This window comes from Rhinolophus hipposideros (assembly GCF_964194185.1).
Source record: "Rhinolophus hipposideros genome assembly, chromosome: 15".
In the NCBI taxonomy this organism is placed as follows: domain Eukaryota; kingdom Metazoa; phylum Chordata; class Mammalia; order Chiroptera; family Rhinolophidae; genus Rhinolophus; species Rhinolophus hipposideros.
The window spans coordinates 9,062,219-9,089,873 of record NC_138061.1 but is presented as its reverse complement, the minus strand read 5'-3'; the positions used below and the strand labels follow the sequence as shown (position 1 = coordinate 9,089,873).

Here is a 27,655-nt window from a genome sequence, read left to right as displayed (position 1 = left end):
GTGAAATCGCAGGGTTCTCTGCTTTTTCTGTCTGACTTCTTTCACTTAGCATTATACTCTCAAGATCCATCCATGTTGTCACAATGTTCCTATATCATCTTTCCTTACCGCCGAATAGTATTCCATTGTGTATATATACCACAACTTCTTTATCCATTCATCTATCGAAGGACATTTTGGTTGTTTCCATGTCTTGGCCACTGTAAACAAAGCTGCAATGAACATTGGAGCACACATATCTTTATGGATAAATGTTTTCAGATTTTTTGATAGATACCCAGGAGAGCGATTGCTGGGTCATATGGTAATTCTATTTGTAATTTTTTGAGGAACCTCCACACTGCCTTCCATAGCGGCTGCACCAGTCTGCATTCCCACCAACAGTGTATGAGGGTTCCTTTTTCTCCACAGCCTCTCCAACACTTGTTACTATTTGTCTTGTTGATGAAAGCCATTCTGACTGGGGTGAGGTGATATCTCATTGTGGTTTTTATTTGCATTTCTCTGATGATTAGTGATGTTGAGCATTTTTTCATGTCTATTTGCCATGTGTATGTCCTCTTTGGAGAAATGTCTCTTCAGGTCCTCTGCCCATTTTTCAATTGGGTTGTTTGTTTTTTTGTTGTTGAGTTGCATGAGTTCCTTATATATTTTGGATATTAGCCCCTTATCGAAGGCACTGTTTGCAAAAGTTTTCTCCCATTCACTTGGTTGCCTCTTTATTTTGTCGATGGTTTCTTTTGCTGTGCAGAAGCTTTAAAAAGAAAAAAGAATTTAAAACAAAAAAGCCTGCTTGTTCTTTGTCTGCTTTTCTGTCAGCACACGCCCTACAGGGTGTGAGAGTGAATTCATCAATAACAACAGCCCACTTGAGGCACTTGATGGCAATCTCCCTCAGAAAGTAAGTCGTTATTTGGGTCTTGTTCACCATCTTTGTGATAAACAGAGCCCGAATGACTTTGCTGAGAAAGCAGCTCAACTAGACCTTTCATCGCCCTGGTTACTTGTGATAACTCTGGCGGTACCTGAGTTACCACTTTTCCCTCATTCCATTAAATGGGAAAGCAGCCTCTACAGGAATCCACATTCCTTTGCTTGCTTCCTCCTCAGTAAGCCTGGGGAGCACGTTCTTGGAACGATTTGATGTCTTGGTCAATGACGCACCTAATGAAATTCCCTGTCACAGGAAATAGAAAGTCAAATGGTATTATTTGAATATTTTGCTGTTTGGTCTGTTCAGTAGTCAGTTGCTCAAACCCTGATGCTGTGGATGATTTCAGATGCTAATGAACCCCCAGGGGGCCGTTCCCTGGTTTTAGAAAAAACAAAGCAACAGTACAACTCTAAGACCTTGAACTAGACAAAGCCCTGGCACATTTTATACATTGCTGGCCACAGGCTACAGATGGGAAAAGCTTCCCCATTTGAGGAACTTGAGTCAATCACATTCATTATGCTTGTGACAGCTCGGGAATTCATGGTACATATTGCTTTTCAACTTCTAGGGCGACAGCTATTTTTTAAGTTCATTAGAAGTTTATTTAAAATGCTATGAAGTTTGGCCACTCTAAAGAGATTAACACTCTAGACTGCTGAGTTGCTCTGTGCGGCAAAAGATGGGGAAGGATTAGAAAGTCCCCAGTAGTTCTGGAGAGGAGCAGAATACGAATAAGAGTAATGAACATTACAGTTTTTAGACACTGTATTTTAAGGTCTTATTTTGTGGCATGCCCTATGGTGTAATCTTTAGAAGCACGGTCTCATAAAATCGTCTTCACAACGCAATGCGGTAAATATTGAGGTCTCTGAGAGCCAGGGAAACTGAGGCTCCGAGGCAGGGACTTGCCCTGGTGGGGGTGGCGGTGTCTTTACTTGAGGATTCATTCAGCCTGGAGGATTCTCAAGTAGATGGTGACAGTAGGTCTTGGATACTTCACCGTGACCCTCAAGGGGTTCAGAACAAGCCTCCCCAAGATATGCCACTTTTGCATGTGGATTATTTTGAGAAGAAAGCAATCAAGGCCCTGCAGGTTCAGGAGCAACTTCTGCCCCTCCCATAACTACTTAGAAGAATCTAAATTAGGCGCCTTGCCTGTAATAAGAGTTATTACCAGAAATAACTTTTTATGACCTATATACTCATGTATGGCAGGGCAGACGTCTAATTACTGAACATCTGTTCTTCTTATCGCCTTGCAAATTACCCTCCTCCCCTCTGAGGCCCAGGGCGTGTTACCTCGTCTTAGCTCAGGATGTCACGTGTACCTCATTTTCCCTTTCTGTCTCAGAACCTCTCATGTATGTCGGGTCTCTAATGCTCTCATGTATATGTTTCCCGTACCTACATACATATTTAAATTTGGTCATTTTTCTCTTGTTAATCTATCTCATGTTGGTTTAATTATTAGACCAGCCGAAAGAACCCTGAAGGAAAATTTCTTCCTCCCTCACATCCTGGGTGCCTGTACTGGGATCAGGTGTGGGCCCCTGGGTTTCACTATTGTCTCTCAGGTGATCTTCCCTTCCCCTCTTACCTTGGTAGTTACTCACCAGGACTTAGCAGGCACTAATATGTCTTTCTTGCCTTTCTGTCAGATGGCGGCCACACAGTCTTAACTGTGTTTGAGCAGCTATGGAGAGGAAGTCACCACAATTACTCAGTTTCTCCGTTTGACCACTTAGAATGACGTTTTATCCCAATGAAAGTGATGTTTTATCCCAGTCAAAGATATGTGATGTTTTATCCCAATCTAAGATATGGCCCACTTTCTAAATATTCTTTGGCAGAGTTTCGAGATAATTTGTAGGCTGACCTTGGGGATCAAACTCCTGGAACACTTACATGGGAAGGCCTCTTCGCTGCCATGTAGTTGTCGGATGTTCTTATGTTACTGATGAGGTGACTGAGGTCCAGCGAGGGTAAGGGGACCACACAAGGACACACAGAGGACAGCAGCCAGAATCTACCCCCTGAGTTACTGTGTATGTGTTCATTCATCCGTTTCCCTCAGCCAACTTAATTCTGGGTGAGCAAAGTGCTCCAGGTGGTGAGTTGTCAACAGCCAATAAGACAGGTACAGCCCTTGCTCTCATGGAGTTTAGAATTGCATGTGCGGAGAGGGGAGCAATTAAAATGTATACCTGGGAGATGTGGTCTGGTCTGGAGTCCAGGTGAGGCCTCATGCCTCAGTGATGCTGAGTCGAGCTCCAAAGGAAGAATAGAAATTGAACAGGGGAGAGGGTGAAGGGAAGTGATTCCCAGGATTGGAACAGGATTTGTAGCAACAGGAAGAAGAGGAAAGAAGCAGCATATCTGTGGAATGGAAGGGAAGTGGCTACAGTGGCTGCAATAGAGTGAGAGAGGACAAATGGCCAGAGGGTCGGCAGGACCAGGGATGCCGCCTGGAATGCCATGGGGATTTAGTTCCCTCAGAGCAGTGGGAAGGATAGTGATCAGGGGAATGAGCTCATTTATTTGCTCTTAAAAAGCATCTGTGGCTCCTGGGTCCACATTCCACTTGCCAGAGCAGCAGCTGGGCGCTTGGTCAGCACACAGTGGACCTTCATGACGTCATCCCAGAAATCCCTATGTTCTTTACCTGTTTTTGCCACTGTATGTAAATAAAATTATATGCTGTGAATTACTCATTTATTTCAAAGAACTTAAAGATACTTATTGTAGAACTGTTTAATGTTTTACTGTTAGCCTATTAGAAACACTGAAGGTGAAAGCAATTTGTCAAAAGATAACAAAATGTTACCCTTTTTCTCAAAAATTATCCCAATATATCTAGTTGGATCCAGAATAACTAACAGGCTGGAGAGAGAGAGAGAGGTGAGAGAGAGAGAGAGAGAGAGAGAGAGAGAGAGAGAGAGAGAGAGAAGAGAGATCCAAACATCTAAGCATTAAACAGTTGTTTTTTTTAAAAGATGTATTTCCTTGACAGCCACCCCAGAGTCCCCTGCAGGAGACACAGAAGCAAGAATTTGTGACTTAAACTGAGGTCGATACTCAGTGTATTGCTTACTGAGAAGTATTTGGAAACAACACCCCAAGCACTTATGGGCTAAGGGAAACTGGATGGACTGCCCTTCAGCCATGGGCTGTTACCCTCTGAAAGCTGGATGCAGAAAGTCTGGAATGAACTTGCCAGGGATCAAGCACAGCCCCGCGGAGCAGCACAGGCGCAGAATCAGGACACCAGAGTTCAAGTTCACTTCTGTGATTAACGAGGGCTGTGGCTGGAAAGCTCCACCAGCCTCTCTGAGCCAGAGTTTCTTCTGTAAAATGGAGCTAATGCTACCTGCCTAAAAGTGTGTGCAATCCAACAAGATAATAAATATGGAAGTGGAAACCCCCCAAATGGAGACTGACAGTTCAGCAGGATGGAGACTCTCACATGAGTTCAGAGTTTCTTTTGTGAGGAGGCATTCCATTGTGTTAGGATCTTTTGGGCAGGAATAATCCATAGACACAGTTAAAAGCATACGCACGTGTGTGTGTGTGTGTGTGTGTGTACACACACACACATACGCACACTAAATGAGGGTTGTTGGGTGTGCTGCTTTCATGGGGTCTCTATTGGTCACCAGCTGAATACACTCTTTGATAAGGGGCTGCCCCATGTGGTGGTAGGGGGCCTGTTTTGCATGCAGATGCCCCTCGTGCCTCGTCTGCGCTCTCCTGCACCCTCCAACTTGAAGAGATCTGCAGCTTTTTAGAGGGACTGGGCTTCTCACCAGAGGCCTGTTGAGTTTGCCAATCCTGATGTATGATAAACTGTTTTATTCACTTTGTGACTCAGAAGGTTCATTTCTTCCCTGGGAAATCACTTTCCGTGAGGCAGAGGCCGGCATGCCCGCTGGGTTTCTGTGGTACACCAGCAATATTGCAGGACTCCAGTGGGAACCTGCTAAAGAAAAAGAAATTGCAGCCCCCGAAGGTATTTAGATCCTACAGAGATGGCTAGACTTCTTCTTCCAGAATTTAGAATTGATTTTAAAAATCAAGAATGCCAATGTGAGCTCCTGCAATGCTCAGGTGCATAGCGAAGAGACAAAGAGAAGAGGGCATCAAGTACACATTTTAAAGGGATAGTTAAGTTCTAGAAATGGTAGGTTTTGCAGAGGTCACCAAGATTTATACCTCCAGCATAGTTTCCTCTTTCCTTTGGTGTTTCAGGGGGTCCAAAACACAAGCCAGTTACTGGAGCAGGTGGGAAAAAGCGCTTTCTGGAAACCACGACTGGCCACCTTTGAATGGGTCATAATGCATTTCTCCCATTTTGCTCTTTCTTGCCTAGATTCTTTTGTCGGCGGTGTCATTGGCCTCATTTTTGCGTACATTTGCTACAGACAGCACTACCCCCCTCTGGCCAACACAGCTTGTCACAAACCGTACGTCAGTCTCCAAGTCCCGACCTCACAGAAGAAGGACGAGAGGCCCACAGCGGACAGCGCGCCCAGCATGCCTCTGGAGGGGATCACCGAAGGCCCCGTATGACTCATGTTTCGGGAGCATGGACGCTGAGCCCAGGGCACGCTCTTCCACCCCAACACCATAACACAGTAGAAGAGGTTTTCTGTAGTGTTTCTCATCAGATCAGTTGTTTCTCAACATCCTCCTTCTGCTTCCATTTGGCCACTGGTGTTCCTGCCAACTCTAAGTGTCTGCTTTCACCTTTCTTGAATTTGTAGAGGAAGGACACAGGAACAACCTCTGGGAGACGTGTGGAAGGAGGCTGCGAGGGTGGGGTGGGTGCAGCTAGGGCGAGTCCTCTGAGATGTTTGCTGTAACAGCCACCTTTCTATGTGTTCATGGTTGTGAAACATAATAAAACCTCCTACCTGGAAGACATGGTGTTGGCCGTCTAGGGTAGCAAAAGTCATTTGGAAGTCAGTGGCTTTCACCGCCCAGGCCGGGTGGAGAGGCTGTGCTGCACTCAGGGCCCAGCTCCGGTGGCCCTCGGGCAGGAGCCCCTCTCCTGAAGAACCACTGACCCCCCATGCCCACCCCAAGTAGCCTGTGTGTCCTCAGTAGGCGACTGGAGCACTGGGCATGGGAAGTGACAGCCTACGTGGACCAGTGCAGAGGCTTCCGGGCTCGAAGCTCCCCCAGCCCGGTGGCTCAGGTGAAGACAGAGCCTGTGTCTGATCCCAGGGTCAGCGGTGGATTGTGATGGGACAGGGGCATGGTGGCACTGCTGTTCCTTTTCTCCCAGCTCTCAGGTTATCGCTCCCATGGAGGTGGGGTGGTTTCCTGTTCGCAGGATTACTGATTCCTAGGTGCCCCCCTGAATCAAATTCTGGGAAAGGAGAGCCGGGAATCTGTGTAGTAAACACCCACCCACAGGTATTCTCAGGCCCCTATGGCTGGGAGCCCTCCTCTGTCCCCGAGGGGCAGAATGGAGAGGAGACTGTCTCCTGGAGGAGACTCTCCGAATACTTACTTTTGGTCAGTATTTCGCAGTTAGCACGTTGTGTGTTGTGGGGTCACTATCGACTCATCTGATTAAGCCGAAATCCTAGGCGTCTCCTCGATGGTTTCTCTTCCTCTGATTCTCTTTGTCCCATTCCCTTCAGTAACTCTTCTTGGTCCTCCCTTCAAAATACACCTCACACTTACCCACTCCTCCCACCTTCGCTGCTGCCGGCTGAGTCCGGAACAAGCCGCCCCCTTGTTCACCTAAATTTCTAAGGTGCCTCCGATTTCCACGCCCACCTCCCCTCCCTCATCCACGCTCCACTCGCGAGCCAGGGTCCATGTGTTTCTTTTGTGTTAAGGCATTATTTACACAGAATTGACGCCACCTATTTTGTTTAGCACTGTGAGTTGTGATCATTGTCTACAGCAGTTCAGCCACCACCACCGTCAAGGCTCAGCTCTGCTTCCTCGCCTAGAAGTTTCCTTTTGTTCCTCTGCTCTCCATTCCCTCCTCCCATCCCCGCCCCAGGCAACCATGTATCCCCTTTCTGTTGTTACACTTTCTCCTTTTCTAGAATGTCATATAAATACAATGACACACTATTTTCTAGTTCTGTTTATTTCCAGCTCCCTCATATCCACCTCATGGTGAATCACCTCTGGGTCCCTTCTCCCCTTTGCTCATGGTGCCTCCTCTCTGTTCATCGAATGAGCTGAGCGGTTTCTTGCCTCTGCACCCGACAGCTGCTTCTCAGTTCCGTGGAGCCCTGCTGTCTGTCTCTCCTTGGGTCTCAGTTTAGATGCCATCTCCTCAGAGCTCTCACAGAGCGGTTCTCCACTCTTTTCTCACAACACCCGTCTACACACACACACACACACACACACACACACACACACACACAAATATATCTGTCATATTTTTCTATTAGGTTCCTTCATGTCACAGTTACATTGTTCATATATTCTATGGTTGAATTGTGTCCTTCAAAATTCATATTTCGCTGTCCTCACCCTGCATACCTCAGGATGTGATCTTATTTGGGGATAGGGTCTTTACAGAGGTCGTCAATTAAAACGAAGCCACTAGCGTGGGCCCTAATCCAGTATGACTGGTCCTTCTACGAGGGGTGCATGTGGAGACATGTTCACAGAGGGAAGCCTGGAACAGCACTCAAAAGAAACCAAACTGCTGACACCTGATCTGAGACTTGTAGCCCCAGAACTGTGAGACAGACATTTCTGTTGTTTAATCCACCCAGTTTGTGATACCTTGTTACTACACTCCTAGTAAATGAATCCATTTCCCCCACTTTCTGCCCTCTCCAGAATGAGGGTCTCATGGGAGCAGAGATCCCTCTGTCTCATTCACAGCTCTGTCCCCAGGGTCTGGCACAGAACCTGGCACAGTGGGGCCCTTGCTATGTTGCTGAATTAATGAATGGGCACATCGTTTTATGTTTTCTCACCATTATTCCTATAAAGTTGTAAGGTTGGTTCATCAAGTTTAGGTTACCTGCTCAAGGTGACACATCTAAAAGCAAGAGCATTCCTGATTCCTGGCCTGTGGCATTCCAATTACTCCGTAGTTTCTTGAGGGCATTGCTGAGTAAAGTAAAATCTGTCCTTCCCTTCTTATGGAGATGGAATGCTTGTTCTCTGAAAGTGTAGCAGAAGGTTCAAAGTTATCTCATTTGGGCTGAGGGGAGAGAAGCAAAAATAACTACAACGTATCAACCAAACCCAGATACCCTGAAGGAGTTTATTTACATTAAACAAAGTAAACCAACTTAAAGAAACTCTTTTTTTTTGGTGTAAGCTCAGTATTGACCATCAAACTAATTTATAAAGCAAGCGCCCCAACCCATTCTAATGTGATATAGTTTATTATAATTCGATTTACAAAGGTCTTTCAAGACGCTATTGCACACAGAGCTGCAGGCCTGCTGATTAAAACATACCTGCAAGCCAAGAGGCATTTGCCAGAAACGCCAGGAAAGGAGAGGCCAAGGTAGCTTTTAACCGACACCTGAAGGGCTATGAGGGAGCAAATTCAAAACAACAAGTGCATGTGGAGAAGTGTCTGGGGAATGAGGGTCGGCAGCGGATAGCGAATATATTACTACTTGAAGAGGCTGAGCCTTGAAGCAGGTTTGCAATAACATAGTCCAAGAAATGAAATGATTCTTTCCCCAGGTGCCTAAGTGGCATAGCTCCTGCTTTAATGTGAAATTCGTTACGTTTGGGGAATGACAGACAGAACTTTTAATTTGCAGCTCAGCACTGGCGTGTTCTAACACTTGTAGATTCTCTGCAGTGCTTCCTTCTGTCTCTGTCCTTTGGTGTCTTTTCTGGGTTTCTGTGTATTTCTGTGTGACATCTATGCTCATTCCTCCCCTCGGCCAGGATGTCTGCTCCTCCGTGTGTCTGTAGGTGGGTACATGTGTCTCTGTCTCTCTTATCACAATATCTGGCTGCTCGTGCTGATACGCTTGGCGGGCTGCATTAGGACTTCATCAACCTCCCTTCCACTGAAAGCCTAGCTCTTTTATGGAACGAAAGAGCATTGTGGAGAGTGAAAAATCCCTTTAAGTGTGTGAATGCTATCTCATTCTGGGACCTGGGACAGGAACTTTGTCATTTCAGTAAGAAAGACCTTTGAAATCTTTACAATTATCTTCACACTCTTGTCCTCCCCCAACTCCTTCCGACAGCTGAAAGATGGGTGAAGGGTGCCAAATGCTCATTGGCTAGTCCAGGAAGGGTAGGATAATTAATTGAGATATTAGTTTGGATTCTGTCTTTGCTGTTCATCCGACTCACAGAAAAGAATGAGAGCCTTTGCTGCCTTGTGTTCTGGGTTTCTCTCTACCCCAGGTCCTGAGTACCTGCTTGTCTTGATGGCCCGAGGTTACTGTGGGGAAGTGCTGGGTATTCCAGGGGCATCAGGGAGGGCACGGAGCGCCTTGGCGGTGGGAGGGGCAAAAGGAACACAAGGTTTTCTGTCAAGCTCTGGCTTGGGCACTGAAGACACATCCGTGCATAAAACACAAGTGTTTCTGTGATCATAGAGACCAAATGGGGGAAAGACCGAGAACTGTGATGGTCTGGAAAGGGTAAGGGGGGCGTTCTTCCTGGGTAATGTGGGAGAAATGTGGGAGAGTATGAAGGTTTGGTTGTGTGACCTTCGTAGAAAGGATGGACCCCCTCCCATCCCCACTCCCTGCAGCCCCCAACCTCAACAAAGATTGACAGATACCAGAGTGGCAAGATGGTAGCAGAATCTCTGACCTGTGGAACCGTGTGAGTTTGGGCTGTGAGTGGATTGACAGACTGAGGCAACCATAGGGACCCCCCTTCTTATAAGACCTGTGAGCCTTCCCATGATGCTGGGTAGGGACAGGCCCCAATTCACTGAGGCTGAATTCCTTGCCAGGCCAGTGGGGACTCAAAGAGTAAAAGTAAATTTGACTTAAAGAAAATCAAGTAACATGGCATGTCTTGACCACTTGAGTTTGTAATTTCTGAGTTGCACCTAGACTTCAATGGAAGGTGTGTGTTCAGTGGCATTGTACAAATATATCGGTGACGTTTTTGCTCTTCAGAATATTGTCCCTACTCCCCATGTATTTTGGAGTGAGGAGGGGCATTGGCTTCAAATAGGCCTAGAGGTTTAGTTAAAAAAGTATAGCTGAGTGGGTAAGAGTGACAGCTCTAGAATTCCTCTGATCTTAGCTCAAACACAGATTTATACCCACAGGTTTATATGCTAGCTCTGTCCTGTGGCCTTAGACAAGTTGCCTCAATCCCTTTACTCTGAGTTTGTTCATCTGAAAAGTGGTGATAATGACAGTTTTCACCTGAGGGATTACTATGAGAATGAAATAAATCAATGCATGTAACGCACCAGAAAAAGTGCTTGGCACCTGACAAGTACCAGAGAAATGCTAGTTCCTCTTTTTACTGGCTCCTGATTAATCGTGAAAAAGGAATTGTTAGTGAACACCTCATGAAGCTTTGAACTAGAAGACTTCTCAAATTCAGTCTTTCTCTAAATCCCATGGACATGGATCTCTCATGTGGCTTAGTCTCTCTTTGTAACAGTGGTCAAAAGCCGTGATTACAAATTGGACTGACAATGTAGTATCTTAACACTTCGCAGAGAAAGGGTTCACAGAGGACCAGCCAACAATCTATGTCCTGGCAGGGAGAAGATAGGGCAGAGTTTGGGTTGTATGTGCTGCAGCATTTTTCACACACTTCACAAACAGAGCTTCCCTACTTTGGAACACTGGACCCTCCAATAAGTACTAAAACTCACCCCAAAGAGTAACTAATTTGACAAATAAACTAAAAAGAAGAATAAAAGTGGAGAAGATGTTGAAACAACGAATTTGCTAGAGAGAGCTGGGGTGGTAAAGCCTTTTACTTGCATGAACTTTGAGTCTCTATTGGGATATGGAGTAGCCCTTGGCTGCCTTACATTTTTGTTCCTTTGGAGGCAGGAGGGGCATTGGCTTCAAATAGGCCTAGATTTGAGACTGAGCTGTAAAAACAGACCTTCAAATCCATTAAGCCCTATGAAATGGATTCCTCAAGCACTGCTGGGTAGTGGATCCAAGATAGCCCTGAATAGCCCTTAGTCTTCTCATCCATAAAATGTCAGTGATACTCTCCCTACTTAGTACCCAGGGGGGTTATCAGGCTTGTAAAGGAGGGAAAAGCCATCTTTCCCTTCCACCTTTCTAGGTTCTTGGCTGTGGCTCTATAACAAAACACAGATTAACCAGAGAAAATCAAGTTTATGACCATATGTATCACACATGTAACACATGGGAGTACCCAGAAATGAGTAATTGGAGAGGTGGCTTAGAATTGAGGCTTATGTAGCATCTTCAACCAAGAACAATAAATGTGTAGATGAATGCCAAGAAAAAAGAAAAGGGATTTTAGGCGTCCAAAGGCAGCAGAACTATGGGAAGGTAAAAATACATGGGAAAGTGATGGTACATAAAGGCGGCTAGTTAGTAAAGCTTTTTATACAGATTTCTCTGGTGCCGTCTCCAGACTGATGAGGGTCTAAAGCTGTCTCTAGTGATCACCTTTTGTCCTTCCTGATAGAGAAAAGAGAGGGGTAGGGACACCTTTGTAAAGTTATGTCCAGCTTTTAGGCAAATAAGGGGAGAGCAGAGGGTTTGTGTGTGTATGTTTGGTTTTGTATCTGCTTATTAAGTGCCTTCAGTGTCATATTTTGGGGTGACATATACTAGTTTCCTTCAGTGCCCAATTCAGGCTCATGTGAGACTGAGGAGTGTGAAAGCTAAGGAATCTGAGCAGAAAAGATTTTATGTTCTCTCTCTTCCTCACTATGCCATTATATCTATAAGCAGGCATTTGCGGAATGAATGGCTAGATTAGGTGTTGAGTGGACAGTCATGAAGCAGAGTATGGAGGTTCGAATAGCACCTTTGACAGTGCCAGCTGAGGCTACACCCCACAGCCAAGGCTGGTCTCTCCTCCTTGACACTGATCTGCTGCCTGAGAGTCACAAGACCTCTTTGCTTTGAAAACATCACTGCGAATTCTTCCATCAGTTGAAATCGCCATATGGGGACTTGTCTCAAAAGAACTTCTGCTGAGAGTGGGAATGACGATGAGTCAGTAGGAGTGATTAGCAGAGAGTCTAGAGAGAAGACATTGCCATTTTGTGGCCACTTAGATGAATTCACCAGCCAGAAAGAAGGCTCCTGTTAGCTTTCTGTGACTTTCAGAACAATCTCTCCTGCTTGTCTAACATTAAGAGGAATAGAACACTAGGGAGAAGCATCAATATAATTAACAAACTTTAGAAATGGTGATCCCTGGCACATCTAATGAAACAGAAAATAACAGAGAAATGTCTGTGACTTTACAAGTTCACACTGGGAACTTCCCTCATAAGTAATGAATCATAACAGTGGCTTCACTATCACCGTGCTTCCCTGAAAAAAAGAAAAACACCTATCAGCTCTAATGCATCTTTTGGAGCAAAAATTAATATAAGACCGGGTCTTGTATTATATTACATTATATAAGACCCGGTCTTATATTAAAATAAGACCGGGTATTATGTTGTATTGTATTGTATTGTATTGTATTATACTATACTATACTATACTATACTATACTATACTATACTATACTATACTATATTATACTATATTATATTATAGACCTGGTCTTATATTAAAATATGACGAGGTCTTATATTAATTTTTGCTCCAACAGACGCATTAGAGCTGATGGTCCGGCTAGTTCTTATTTTCGGGGAAACACATTAAGAGTCAGTAAAGAAAACATGGAAATTTACAAGCTATCACGAATAATTAAAGGCTCTCATTATATATTTTAAATGTTATCAGTCCTCACAACATCTGACTGACTGCTGATGAGGACAAATTCATTTCTGACTTTCCTGGATAATCACATGCTTTTATCCTCAGACAAGACCAAGTTGGGAGCCCTAGTTCTTCAGCCATTTCCATAGTCAATATGATGGCTGGAAAGAGCAGAGCCCTAATCAGTTACAGAATCCCCAGAATGTGTGGGTTCATTTGGGATGATGGCAAATGAAGCCATCACTTAGTGTATTCAGAAGTCCCTCAACATCCATAAACTCTGCTCCAGTCCCTTCAATCAATTTTGTTACCTTGAGGTGATTACCTATTTTACTGTCCTGCATCCTTTCCCCTTGATGGCATTCAACTTTTTCTTGGGGGTGGGGATTGGGGAGGTAACTACTCATTCTTCCCTCTTCCAAGTGGTAAATGTTGGGCTGGCCCCATCTGAGTTTAAGAAGTGAAACATGTAACTTAGCTAGGGCAATCAGAATATTGCATCCCTCTGACCTTAGTGATTGGTTGAAGGATGGACATGTGGTCCACAGCAGACCAATCAGAGCTGCTGAGACTCAATTTCAGGACTTCTGTGGGAACAATTGAAAAAGAGAAGCTCTCCCTTGCCTGGGGTTGCTATGAGGATGGAATGGGAACCTCCAACAGCTGCAGCCATCTTGCCAGCAGAAGAGGGCCATGTGCTTGTAGGTGGAGGCCACACAGAGGAAATCAGAGCCACATGATGAAGGGAGTGAAATGGAAATCATGAGGGCCTCTCCACCCATCTGTGCCCCAAACCAGCCCTGCCTGTAGCTTTTCAGTTACTTGAGCCAATGAATTCCATTGTCCTCCTTAGCCAGGGGTAGTTCCATTTTGCATGCCATGGGACTGAACAAAATGGACATTGCTGTCAGCAAGGGCTAGTAACAGTGAGTCCAAGCCCTAAAACACAAGTAGTGCCCCCTTCCTCCCTTCCCACTGGTCTCCTTTCTCTTGAGTGGGAGTCTGTCTGAGTCTTGCATTTCTTGCATGAGTTTCATTTGCTCCTGGTCCCTTCTCTTGGTCACCTCCAGCCCTCAAGCCACTCCTTCCATCCAGCTGACACTTGACTCCTGTAGAGTGGAACTTTTGTGTTATTCACCTTTCTTCCTTTGGGAACAATATATTTCTGTGTTGGGTGGTGCAGGCTGAATACAAAACACCACAACACGCTGGTTTGAATTCCATGGCAATTCAAACCATGGCTGGTTTGAATTCCTTCATCAGCCTGAGTGTGTACACACAGCAGGGCTGCACCTTCCATTTCTGTCTCATGTTTCAGAGCCACAGATTCACCCTGTTACTGATCCCCATTATGTCATTTTGGAAAATGTAGGAATATCACTGTCTAATTTCTCCAAATATATGTATATAAATAAATAAATACAGATTTAAATCCACTCTTACTTTGATGTGGTCCAAGGGGAAAATGCAGTCTCTGTGGTATGTTTCCCATAGAAACAAGAATAAAGTGGGTTAATACACCGCCAATATCACAAACAATGATGAAACACATTAACTATCACTTGTAAATTATTTTTACAATTATAATGTTAGTTTTTCACGAAAGGTTGTAACAGTGGCCTCATTTCATGAATGACATATCCCCCTGCAGGCCGCTGGGGAGTTTCTAGGATCTCAGTTTCTATTGATGAAAAGAGAAGCACCACAACTTAATGGGCAAAAGAGTCACTGAGGTGGGTGTGCACGCAGAGGCCTGGTCCTCACATTGTGGAAACTCAGCACACATACCAGAAGGTCTCATGTTTATGAAATACTTCTTCTATCAGCTGCTACAGTAGACCAAAGAGTCTGTCATCTGAATTGAGCCAGTTACTGTCTTGACTCTCAGCTTCATTTTGTGTTCAGAAGACATATAATGAAGTGAAAAGTTGAGGCCTGAGTCTGGTAGATATCGACATTCTGAAAAAAATAAAACCCCAAAGTAACTTTTCACCATGATTTCATGGATAAATAGGACCCAAGGTTCTATTTTTATGGAGCCGAAATGTACCCTAATTAAGAGCAGATTTGAGGCTGGTATGTACTTCCAAAGAGATTGTGGGGAATAATGGAGGCATGTGATGATGTTTCTGAACAATATTTCAAATTGTGTATGCTTTTTAATAAAAAGAAAGGAAGGAAAGAAGCAGGATTGAATGGAAAGAAGGAAGGAAAAAAGGAAAAGAGAGAGGGTGGGTGGAAGAATGGAGGGAGGGAGGGAGGGAGGGAAGAAGGAAGGAAGGAAAGAGGAGGAGGAGGAAGAATGAATGGAGGAAAAAACAAAGCAGAAAAAGAAGGGAAAAAGAAAAACTGAGAGGGTCAGAATTCTATCGAAGTGTCATTGGCTAGAGGGGAGGACCCTTAGGCTGACAGGCTTAGGGAGTGGTTCAAGGGGTTGGAGCAGAGTATGACCCAGTGTGGGGACAGAGCTAGGAGTGCACTTTCCAGGCTCTCGGCCTCACAAGGAAAGGTGCTCACTCGGTTAGTAAATGGCCATCAACTGTGATTCGATGGCCATCAGCTGTGGCTAGTTGGCCGTCAGCTGTAACCAGTGAGCCATTGGCCACTAATATAACTGCCATGGCTACGCTAGCAGCAAATGGAGGCTAGCAAGAAGATGGTAACTGAGTAACAAGAGTGGAATGCAGTTAGCACCGAGGGTTGCAACTAGTAAGTAAGGTTGGTTGGCAGAGAAGTGGATGGCAGGTTGCAGTTAGTATGGCTCCTGCTTCCTGTGTCTCCAGCCCAGCCACCAGCGAGAATATAGTGGTGTGACTCCCTTATCTATGGCTCCGTGAGTGTTCCTTTTTGGCCTCATCACATCCTGCGTTCTTATGTGGGGAGCGGGACCATTGACCCTGCATGAGACCCTGCATGACCCCCAGGGCCATCATTTGGAACTCTTTGTTTTGTCTGACTTGTTTCTCACGTGGCAGAAGGAAGAATTAGAACCAATAAGTAGGAGAGAGACCTCAGTTCAATAGGAAGAACTTTTAAAATACAGAAATGGGCTTCCAAGTTCCCTTGCTTGTCTGGAGACTTGCAAGCAGAGACCAGACACATACAGTGTGTTGACAAGGGAGCTCACGTATTGGGGGAAATGTCAGACTAACTACTGAGAGTCTACATTTCATGATTGACTCTTGGAAACTAAGAGGTGACCTTATGGAATACCTAAAAGGCGCTGGAGCCATTTGGGAACAAGTAACTCTTAAGCTCCTGGAGAGTTCAGGGGAGGAAACAGTCAGGGCAGCTACCACAAAACACACACCTGGTAACACTTTGCAGTAATGAGGAGGTGATTACTTCCCTTTGAAAACCCCACAGGGAACAATAGTAGGTAAAAGTTAAATCATAGTCATTTCCCCTCATTATCTAGTACCTAACTTGAATTGCCTTTCTAATTAGCCTGGTGCTGTCAGCTCTGGTAGAGCTCTCAGAACCTGGTGAGATGGTTAGAAAAGTCTCAGTCCCAAATCCTGCATGGTCATTGTTGGCTGGAACACTGCCACCCACCTAATGACGTGTGAGAGGCGTGGCAGAAGGCACTAACTCCACGATGTATAGCATAATAACATTTGGAGCTATTTCATGGCCCTGAAATTCAGTGAGCCTCAGCACATTCTAAGAGTAGATTAACATTCTTCTTATGGCGAGAGACTTTTTTCACACACAAATCTATGTATCAAGAGCCTTGTGCATGTGTGTGTAGGGGCGCGGGGGCGGGGAGGGGGGCGGGTGACATTTAAAATAAAGGCTTAAATTTGAATTGGTCACATTTTTGAAAAAAATAAAGCTAAGGCAAACCTAGGTTCCTAAATTGCCACTTAGAAGCTCAGATGGGAAATTTTCCTTCTCACACTTGCACTTGGTGCATTGTATTGTATGCACTTCCTGTGACAAGTAGCTATTTGTAAAATCATAGTTATTGAATGATAGGTCACTCATGAAAGGAAAATATAGTTTGGCATAATTTCCCCCAAATTATAGAGAAAACCAAGGTGCCATCCAAATAGTCTCCCTTTTGCATTTCCCTAGTTTCATCTTCTGGAAGCATGCCAATATTTGCTCTGTGGGTTCTTACTCATTGGCTTCAAAATCACTGTTGGCATGGGGATGGGGAAGTAGAGATGGGAGACCATTTTACAAAACTCAGAGAAGCTGAAAAGGAAATGGGCATATCACCACCCTGGAAGGAATTTATCTTGTATTTATTATTCTCATGTGCCATGGGGTGAGCAGCTTTTCTTTTTGTCATGCAAGCAAGCGCAGCTTTTGGCTCTTCCATGGCAGACGTTGTCAGCTCGTCTCTGAGGATTTTTATAAATGTTTAGTTAATTAGATGTCAAGCACATCAGATGGTAGATAAACAGAAGTAGCTTCGTATTCAATGAGTCTGACAGAGCTAAAAACACTTGCTAATTATGAGAAGAAAAATTTGGATAAGAGAAAAAATACACCTAAGAGTTTAGTTTCTTACTCTGTTTGCATGGACTGATTCTCCTGGTTATAAGCCACCATTTCTTGCTTCTTGGCATGTTTAGTCATTTTTAATTATATGCTGGACAGTGTAAATTTTACCTTGTTGGACATCTGGATTTCAGTGCCTTCCTTTAAAGAGAGTTGGGCTTTGCTCTCTCAGGTAAATTATTTGAAGATCAAATTGAGCCTGTGGAGGCTTGCTTTTAAGGTAGAGTGGACCCAAAGTAGCCTTTATTCTAGGGATTGTTTAGCCCTACTACAAAGGTGTGATCCTTGTAAAGTCTTTATTAAACACTTTGGATATTCAGCATGCTCTCTCCACTCTGACTGGTTGGAACTAAAAGAGCTCTCCGCCCTGTGTCAGCTCTGGGAGTTGTTCAGCTTATAGCTCACAGGTTGCTGTTCTTTACCCAGTCCTATGGAGTTTCACTCTGAAAAATGCACAGCTTAGTATTCAGCCAGAGACTCAAAGGGGGCGCCTATGCAGACTTCTGGAGCTCTTGCTTTGTGTAGCTCCTTCCTTTCCAGTACTTTACCCTGGGAAGCTGCCTCAATCTCTCTGAACTCTGATCTCTGTCTCTTCAATTCAGCAAGACTCCTGTGTTCTGCTTAGCATCTCTCTCCCTGCCCTGAGATCTGGAAAATGCCTCCGGGCAGAAAGCCAAGGTGATTTTATAGCTCACCTTGTTCATTTCTTTTCTCTAGGGATCACACTCTTATGCTGCCTGTTGTCCAATGTCTGAAAACAGTTGTTCCACATATTCTGTTCAGTTTTCTAGTAGGTAATGGTGGGAAGACAAGTCTGGTACCAATTACTCTGTCATGGCCAGAAGGGGAAGTCCTCAGCTTTCTGGTTTCTTGCTCCATTTGTTGCACGGTGTCTGCTGACAACAGTTCATCGAGAGTAAGCAGTTGAATGGAAAATAGGACACAGAGGTTGGGGTTGGGGAGGAGATTATAACTCAGTGGTAAGAGAGCCACGTAAGTAAGTCTACCTTGGGGGAGAACAGTGGAGATGTACAAGCTGACCATGCCCTCATCTTCCCTGTCCAGGACCCCCACAGAGATACCCATCTAAGTCTGGCTCAAAAATTTTTTTCCCTATCCCTTGATCAATACTGACCCACCCTTATTCCAGTCTTGCCTCCTGAGGAGTGACAACAGATGCGAATCTTGATCCAGGAAGCCAGTTTGGACCAAGGTCCCCCAGGTCCTGGGCCCTGAGCCTAGACAGGATACACATAAAGGACGATGACTTCATGCCGCAGAGAAGGTCATGGGAGACAACACCAGAATAGGGACCCAGAATTGCCAGACCTTCTGATTTTTAAGGAGATGCCAGTAATCTGGCTTTTAAGAAAAAAATCTCTTGCTTCTTAGCTATTAGCATTAACTTAAACTTTCTAATAAAACACTGAGCGGGCTCCTCTCTCTCCCATTCATCCTGTGCACAGCGGCCTAGCTGACTTACTGAGCACTGCTAACCCTAACCCTAACCCTGGCTCAGGAGTGATGGTCGCCCCAGCGTCTCTCCTACTACTCCCCTATATCCTGCATGCCTCTCGCCTCCTCCTGTACCCCTTCATTTATGACGCATGCGCTGTCTTTGCGCAACCTATTCTTTTCTCCCAGAACATACTCCAACCTCCCTTCTGTTAAAACCACACCTCCAGGACCAGCTCAGTCTTGATGAGACCCCATGGAAATGTTCTGTGCCCTTTTGGGGGAGTTTGAAATTTCTGCCCAACATGACTCCCAGAAAGTATTCTTTACCTCATGCTGGGCAGTTGCCTAGAAATCTCTCTGTGACCGGTCATCAACCCCAGCCCAGGAGATGGGCAGGTTCCCGTTTGTTACCTGGAGGCATCCCGATTAGGAAATTCACCCTTTCCCGGGCTCTTTCTTTCCATGCCCTCCCTAAAGCACGTTCACTTAATCATCCAGCATGTGGGATATATAGATATCCCACATATCGCTTCGTAATTATAGCCTCTCTGCTTCTGGCGTCTAAAATAATCGTTTTTCCATTTCCATCCTCCTCCCAAACACAGAGTAACACCCCCCATTCATCTTCCAAAATAGCAATACTTGTTTAATTTTAAAATCAGTCCCCACCCCCATGTCTTTCCCAGCCTACTCTTCTCTCTTCTCTTCCTTCTTCCTCTTTTCAAATGAAGCCAAAGAGCTCTCCTATTTAGTTTTTCTGCCAAATGTCCTCTATCCCTACTTCTCAGAAGAGGAGCCAGTGTCACTTTCTGGAATGCCTACTTCAAAATAACTTGTATCTTTCCCTGTCTTCCCCTTAACTAGTCATTAACTTAGGTGTTCAACCAACTTCTCGTAATAGGTCAGATAATAACCTAAAGTACCAGATAGTACTTACTATGTGCCGGGTGCTCTGTGGCTGCACCAAATTTCATTTTTACAACCTTGTGAAATAGATATTATTTACTATCTCTCTTGTATGGAAGGGAACATGGAAAAATCATCTGTTTGAAGTTGTACAAGTAGAAAATAGCAGAGGCACAATTTAAACCTGAATCCAGGTTCCTCTGACTCCAAAGCTAACATTAGATGCCCCTTCCCACATCACCATGTTACCAGTTACCAAGTGCATTGTTTCCCTTGGTTGCCATAAAAATTTCCATAAACTGGGTGGCTAAAAACAATAGAAATGTATTATCTTGATGTCTGGAGGCCAGAATTCTGAAATGAAGGTGTTGTTGGCAGGGTTGGTTCTGAGGGAGAAGTCTTTCCGGGCCTCTTCCCCGGCTTCTGGGGGCTGCTGGCAATCCATGTTGTTCCTCGGCTTGTAAACTCATGACTCCAGTCTCTACCTCTGTCTTCTAATGGTCTTCTCCTCTGTGTTTTTTCTCCCTTTCTCTTCTCTTCTAAGGACACTTGTCATTGGATTTAAGATCTACCCTCATCCAGGATGATCTCATCTGGAGACCCTTAGTTACTTCCGAAAGACTCTTTACCCAAAGAAACACACATCACAGATTCTGGTTCGACATATCCTGGGGAGGGTGGGGGAGGAGGGGGTGAGACACCCTTCAACCATGTAAAGGAGAAATCGGCGTAAGGCACATGGTTACCAGCTGTTTCCAGAACAGGCTGCAGATTCCTGGTGCCCCATGCAGATTTAGTTTATCACTTCACCTTAACAATCTCCAGGGAGATTCCTTTTAAGTCCACAATTTTATGAGCATAACAGAAAGAATCATTGAGAGTGAAATTCACATTGTAGAATAACCCTACACACACACACACACACACACACACACACACACACACACACACACACGATAACTTAAGCAGATATGCAGATTTAATTAATTAGTCTCATTGGCAATCTTTGCCAATGAAAACCTCAGTCTGAAGTGTTGGGGGTTTCTGCCCCGTCTTTGACCTGTATCATTTTTCTTCCTTCGTTCTCCGGGTTCGGTCATTCTCCTGCCAAATCTCACACGCTGCTCTGGCAGGTCCCTTCCTGCTACCAGATCTTAAGTCCTCACTGCAGAGTCCTCAGAATTCCAGCCTCAGAGTCTCTCATCTTGACAACACTTACCCTAGGACAGCATGCCACTGTCACTGCAGTTCCAGTGAGTGACTTCCAAACCCCTACTGTGCACAGAACAGCCAGAGATGCCCCCTGGGCTTCTGTGCTGCTGACATAATGCCCTGTGCCACAGGCCGCAGCAGCCAGAGGAGGGTTAGGGGCCACAGGGGACGCTGCAGGAGACGAATCCCTCCCCAGCAGCATGCTGCTGCTGGATTGATTTTTACAGTTTAATTATAGCTGTACTTAGTGCCTTATGGATTGTTACAGAGTCAGACCCTGCAGAAAGGTCTGGGAAGTTTGGCAGCAGAACAGGGAGTCAGCAGCCTGGGCTGCATGGTGAGGCCCTTCTCCAAAAGGTGCCACAGCCGGTGCTCTGTGGAAAGGAAAATTACAAGGGAATATTGCACTGGGGGGGGGTGGATCTCTAGAGCTTAAAGTGCCCCTGGGAGACCTGCTGAAAACCACCGACAGAAGCCTCGGTGAGTTTGCAGGAGGCAGGCAGGGCCTAACTGTGCTCTCAAAAAGGAGGGAGAGATTTGGGACAAATAGCCACTGGGAAGAACCTACCAGGGTTAAAACACTGAAGTACTCCTGTACCGGTGGCGTTGGCCCATGTAATCCAGGGATATGTAATCCAGCCACTAACACCTGACTCAGTTGGGGGCCTCCAGACACCCGTTCTGATTAGTTGGTACATTGCGGTTGCTTCCTAAATATTTGAATACGGCCCTGAGGGAACAGGAAGGACAGCAACCAGTGAAACTGCAAGTTCCCAGGGCAGAAGGGAAGGAGGAGAACTGCCGTGGGAATGCAGCCAGGAGCCCGGGGAGAGGCAGTGTATAACCAAGGAGGTTTGGGAGCTTGTGTGCCATTTGCTACAGCTTCTGTGAAGCCTGTCCTGCACTCAGTCGGGATTCCTGCTGGGAAATGTGGAGGGGTTGAGCCCTTGGGCAAGGCGAAGTCAACCTGCAAGACCAAGGAGAACAGCCCGCTCTTGGGACAGATGCCCAGGGGCTGAGCTTCCAACAGGTCAATGGGCTCAGAGCTCGGAGTCCTGCTTGTCCTGGGGATGGGGTGGGAAAGCTTTGTTCCAGCTGCTGAGTCCAGGGGCAGGTGGGTGCAGCCATTGGCAAATACAGCTGTCTTCCCACGTCTGGTGTACGGAGCATCCGCAGGACGGAAGGGGTCCTATGTAATCATGCTTTCTCATACAGAGAGGAGACCTCTTTGAGGGTCTGGGAGACCAAAGCCGTGGCTTCTTGGAACACCCATTCTCCTCTCGACAGCCCATTTTCCCAGCAAGAGGACTTCCTGTTTCTGCCCAGTGATCTCCACAGTCAAAAACTTTTTGCTCAGGGTTGGGCTTTGTTGTGCTTCTGTTCCGTGTCGGTATGGGCCCGGCATACACCCATAGGCCACAAAGAAGAGTCAGACACTAGAGCCTTGGTTTTGAACTCGTCCAGTCGAGCAGGGGGCATCAGCATGCTCTTCTCCAGCGGCATTTCCTGTGTGGTCAAGCGCACACCATTCCTCCTGCCCGGTTCATCTTTTATATGAAGGGTTGTCTCTTCTTTGTCTTGCACCTGCCTGTAAACTGGATTGTATTTCCTTCTCCAAAATGTGCATTAAAAATTTGCCCTATTGGATGGGCAAGCTCCCTGAAGTACAATAACTTGTCTCTTCTTTTCCCAAGTTTTCTGCCAAAATTAGAGGCTAAATAAGTTCTTCACAGTTATCCTTCCGGAATTCCCTGGGCCTCAGTTCTCCAGTCTGTAAGACTAAAGGAGTTGGGCTAGATCAATGTAGCATCTGACATTCTAGGCTTCCTGTCCCTTTTTAATTTGCTAATAGAAATTAGCCCACATGGCACCTATGTGTGAGTTCTAAAGAGGCCCCTTCCTTCAGGACACAGCCCCATTCATGGGCTCATGGCTTAGAGCTGGATTTTAGCTCTTCCTTACACCTTTGGCCAGGTGCCCTTGTGCAGCGCATGACCCGTCCAACCGTACATGGCAGTCTTGTTTTCCAAGTACCAACAGGCTGTGCAATTGTAAAGAACAAGTAAACAGTAGGCATAACCTTTTTGCAGAACAATGGTTCTCGACCAGGACTGATTATTGTCTTCCTCCCCTGGGGTACATTGGGCGATATCTGGAGACACTTCAGATTCTCACAATGGAAGCGCGGGATGAGACAGCAGTGGGAATGCTATGGGTATCTAGTGGGTAGAGGCCAGGGCTCTAAACATCCTACAAAGCACAGACAGTCCCCATAACAAAGAGTTATCCAGCCCCACATGTCAATCATGCTGAGGTTGAGAAACCCTGGTTCAGAATATTAGCTACAATACTAATTAGACATTGCATAAACAAAAGCAAATTCTTATTCAGGAAGTGATAGGAAAGTTTAAATGAGGAGGAACTTTAACAGGTATTTCTGAACAATGTGTTTGCAGTCCTGTCTCTTTTTGTGCCTCTTTGAACTATATGTCCACTTGCTGTAATGTTTTCAGCTTTGGCAAGAAGATTAAATATTCATTTGGGAAACCAAACAAAAGCCTGAAACTTATGGCCTCTAAGAATAACTCCTTCAGTTCTTTCTTTCTCGTATCTTTACAAACTTATAGAAACCCCTTGCTAAATTGCAGACTAAAATTACAAAGAAAAACAGTTTAAATTAATACCTAATCTTATGCTGTGAACTCAACTATACATTAACCTACAATTGAGTCCACAATTTGAATATTCACTCTATTCAAAAGCACCAGGTAAAATGTTTCCAATCTTTATTAAGGCCTTAGCTTTAACGGTAATTGAAATGTCATTGACCTTCAAAAGATACTGAAGAATAGCAGTGTATGGTGTTTTATTATTGAAATTGCATGTTTACATAAACTGAGATAGGGATTAAGTAGAAGTTTCAGTTGTAAAATGGAAGTTAGATTGAGTCTTGTTGGTCCTAGTTGGTCTTGACTTGAAAGAGATTCAAGAATCAGATTCTACTTGCGGTGTAGAAAGATATACCTAATAATGAGAAAAAGGCAGTTAGTGTAGGCTTCCTGCCAGCAGAAACTTCTGTTTTGTTCAGTGTTGTATTTTTAGCGTTTAGAACCTGGCCTGACATGGTACTGGATAAATGAGTAAATGGATTAATTAATGAGTCTCTCATTTTTTTAACATCTGTCTTCTAGGAGGACATTGGTCGGTCCCAAGAGTTTTCGATTATGTTGCTATGAATTAGTTCCTACACACATTTCCTGCAAGAGCTGAGCATTTAGACCATTGCTCTGTAAGCTTATTAAATAGATTCATGAGGAAGAATGGATGAGAAAGAAGAGTTATTTGTGTAGCACAAAATAGTGTTAAAAAGCCTAGTGGGGGCTAAAGAGACAGAGGACACTTCTTCTCCCACCTGTCACTGGTTTCTAGCTCAGGGGGTGGTCCATTCCAAGGAGCCTCTCTGGGGTCCCCCCTCCACCCTTCATGCCCTTTGGAACCCCCGGGTGCTTCTCTGGTGGTACATCCCACCCTTCACTGAAACTGTTAGACTATTGGCTTCTCTCTTCAGTCTAAACAGTTGACAGGTTTGTGACTGACTGTAAACCCCGGAATTCAGTCCATCACCCCGTTGGCACCATTCTTCTCACACACTGCTCTTGGCCAGTGACTGTGCTTGGGAAGGATTCTAAGAGAGGCTGGTTCCTGGGAGACACAAGAATCCTGAGAGAAGCCTTCAGCTCCAGGGCGCCCCACTGGCCTGCTAAACGCTTCTTAGAATGGCTCTGGTCTAAGACTCTTCCCACTGCTTCTTCCTGCCCTCTCTCCTCTCATAGTGCCCCGGTGGCTCTGCCAGCCTCCACCAGCTCCCTCCCTATTTTCTCTCATAGGCATTCCCCCAGTGCATCCCCTACACATCTAATCCCATCTGCTTCTCAGAGGACCTGGACTGCCACAATAGTACACTTTCTGAAAGTAGTTTCATTTGTATTGGATTGTGTATAAGATTTTTTATTTGGGAGATAGTGAGGTGAGGTGGGAAAAATTTTTTTTTAATTAGATTTATTGGGGTGACAATTGTTAGTAAATTTACATAGATTTCAGGTGTACAATTCTGTATTATATCATCTATAAATCCCATTGTGTGTTCACCACCCAGAGTCAGTTCTCCTTCCATCACCATATATTTGACCCCCTTACCCTCATCACCCACCCCCCACCCCCTTACCCTCTGGTAACCACTAAATTACTGTCTGTGTCTATGAGTTTTTGTTTCTCATTTGTTTGTCTTGTTCTTTTGTTGTTTTTGGTTTATATACCACATATCAGTGAAATCATAGGGTTCTCTGCTTTGTCTGTCTGACTTATTTCACTTAGCATTATACTCTCAAGATCCATCCATGTTGTCACAAATGCTCCTATATCATCTTTCCTTAACGCCGAATAGTATTCCATTGTGTATATATACCACAAATTCTTTATCCATTCATCTATCGAAGGACATTTTGGTTGTTTCCATGTCTTGGCCACCGTAAACAAAGCTGCAATGAACATTGGAGTGCACGTGTCTCTATAGAGAAATGCTTTTATATTTTTGGGGTAGATACCCAGGAGAGAGATTGCTGGGTCGTATGGTAATTCTATTCGTAATTTCTTGAGGAACCTCCACACTGCCTTCCATAGCGGCTGCACCGAGGTGGGAAAATTTTAATTAGGAATGTGAGCTCGGGGGTCCAGAGGCCCGATTTCACAGCCCCTCCCTGGCTCCTTCTAGCTCTGCGGTCTTGAACAAGACACAGGCAGACCTCTCGGTTCATTGCCCTTTATTATGCTTCACAGATATTGCGTTTTTTACAAATTGAAGGCAAGACCTCCCACTAGCAAAAAAGATTACGCCTATCTTTGCTGTGACACCCGTTTTGCTGTGACACTTGCTTTATTGCGACACTCTATTGCGGAGGTTTAGAACTGAACTTGCACTATCTTCAAGGTATGCCTGTATTTAGCCTTGCTTCCTAGCTAAGTCTCATTTTCTTTATCAGAAAAATGGGGATAATAAATTACCTACCTCAGAGTTGTTGCCAAGATTAAAAGGATAGTGAGTGTGAGAGTTCAGTGCCCAGATAGCTGTTATTTACCAAGGGCTATCCATATGCTTTGTTACTGCCTGAATCCTCACAACTTCCATATGAAGTGGGTACTTAGGACTCCAACTTCACAGAGAGAAAACCAAGGCACACAGGGGCGCAGAGGCAGAACCAGAGTTTAAACCCAAGCTCAGAGCCCACACACATTAATTTCACCCTGTTTTGCCCCAAGTAACGTGTTTGGGAATGCTTGCTATGGTCCCTTCAGTATATCCAGTGGTTTTTATACTTTCTACTCCTGTGACTTTGTCACGGGTCCTCAACCAAAAGCAAACTTGGGACTCTGTGAAGGTGAAATGAGTCAGGATATGTAAAACGCCCAGCACCCTGCCTGGTGTTCACTATGTGCTCAGCCAGTTGTAGCTATCATTATTGTTTGTCGTGAACTGCTGATTCCGCTTTCTTTGCAGTACCACAATGAAGGAGAAGTGGATGTGTACCCCCAGTTTTCAGATGGGATGTCTGTTAAGTGGGAAGTGAAAAGCACCCAAAAGGAGGTGAGTTATAAATACTGCTCTGATTACTATAGCAGGTGAGTAATCACTTCTGGTGTTTTGCTATACCCTTTGCAAACCTGCATCCCTTTTATAGGAACCTGGCTCTCTTTCCTCTCCGGTTCAATCTGCCGCCTGCCCAGGGCCACCAATGATAAATGTGCCTGCAGGCAGCTGAGGGACATTAAAGACCCGTGGTGATGGTCAGAGTGCTGGTTGACGTCTGGGTGTAGACTGTGGAAGTCGGCGTTCAGAGGTCACCTTGTTCAGCCGACAGTGGTTTGGGAATGGGGGTCATCTCCACAGACAGCAGGTGTGGGGAGCCCAGATGAGTGAGTGGCCTCTTCTTCTTTGTGTGCTTGTTGTAGCACAAGTGAGTGTGTGTTATTTCTTCCTATAATAGCAGGGAGAAAATAGAAAATGTATGTTGAATAATTTTTTTGACTCTTCTCTCCATTGTGTTACACTCTGTTAACAAGGTCAAGCCCAAATCCCACAGTGTTCTGGGACATCAGAGGTGAACTTGTGAACAGGCTAAGTATGTTCTCGGCGTTGCCATCTTCCCCTCCTCTTCCGTGGTCCCTCCAATACTCTCAATATCCTCTTCCAGAAAAATGCCTCAGCGTTTACTTCCATACTTGGCTTACATCAGCAGCAATGTGGGGCTTGTGACTTACTCCTCCAGGGTTCTATTGATTAATACTTAATCCCTTCAGCTCACTCAACTGAGGATGGTCTTTCTTGTCCCTCGGGGAGACATGTCTTAGGTGTGCTCTGTGCAGGGTCCAATGACACCTCCATGTAGGTGTTCCTTTCCCTGTCTCAACCCCCACTCCCCTACCAGTGTCTCCTGGGAGCACCTCCCAAATTATCTGTTTGCGTTCACTTTCTCATCTCAGGATCTGCTTCTGTGGAAATCCAAATGAAAATACCTGCTGAACAGTCAAGTGTCATGCCGGAAGAAAGATATTTCCACCCATTGCAAAGCTCTCTAGGAACCCTTCTTAGGAAGATACCAGACAGTGTGGTCTACCAAAATGGGGCCACAGAGCACAAACAAGGAAGACAGGGGGTCCAGAAAGCAGTATCCAATACAGGAGAGAGGTGAAGGGAGTCCTGAGGGATCTGGTGCGA

General features: G+C 45.2%; 1 protein-coding gene across 5 annotated transcripts in view; it reads left to right on the top strand.

Annotated features, from left to right (window-relative positions):
* The window catches only part of PLPP4 (phospholipid phosphatase 4), a 111,688-nt gene extending 105,837 nt beyond the window's left edge, over nt 1-5,851 (top strand). For 2 of the 5 annotated variants that reach the window (XM_081074763.1, XM_081074764.1), the window contains exon 7: nt 5,304-5,851. In XM_081074763.1, coding sequence (XP_080930889.1) covers nt 5,304-5,503 — 200 coding nt within the window. In that variant the 3' untranslated portion in view covers nt 5,504-5,851. The remainder of the gene's footprint in view (nt 1-5,303) is intronic. The other 3 variants (XM_081074765.1, XM_081074766.1, XM_081074767.1) reach the window with 2 other exon arrangements.
* Nucleotides 5,852-27,655: the final 21,804 nt, after the last annotated feature.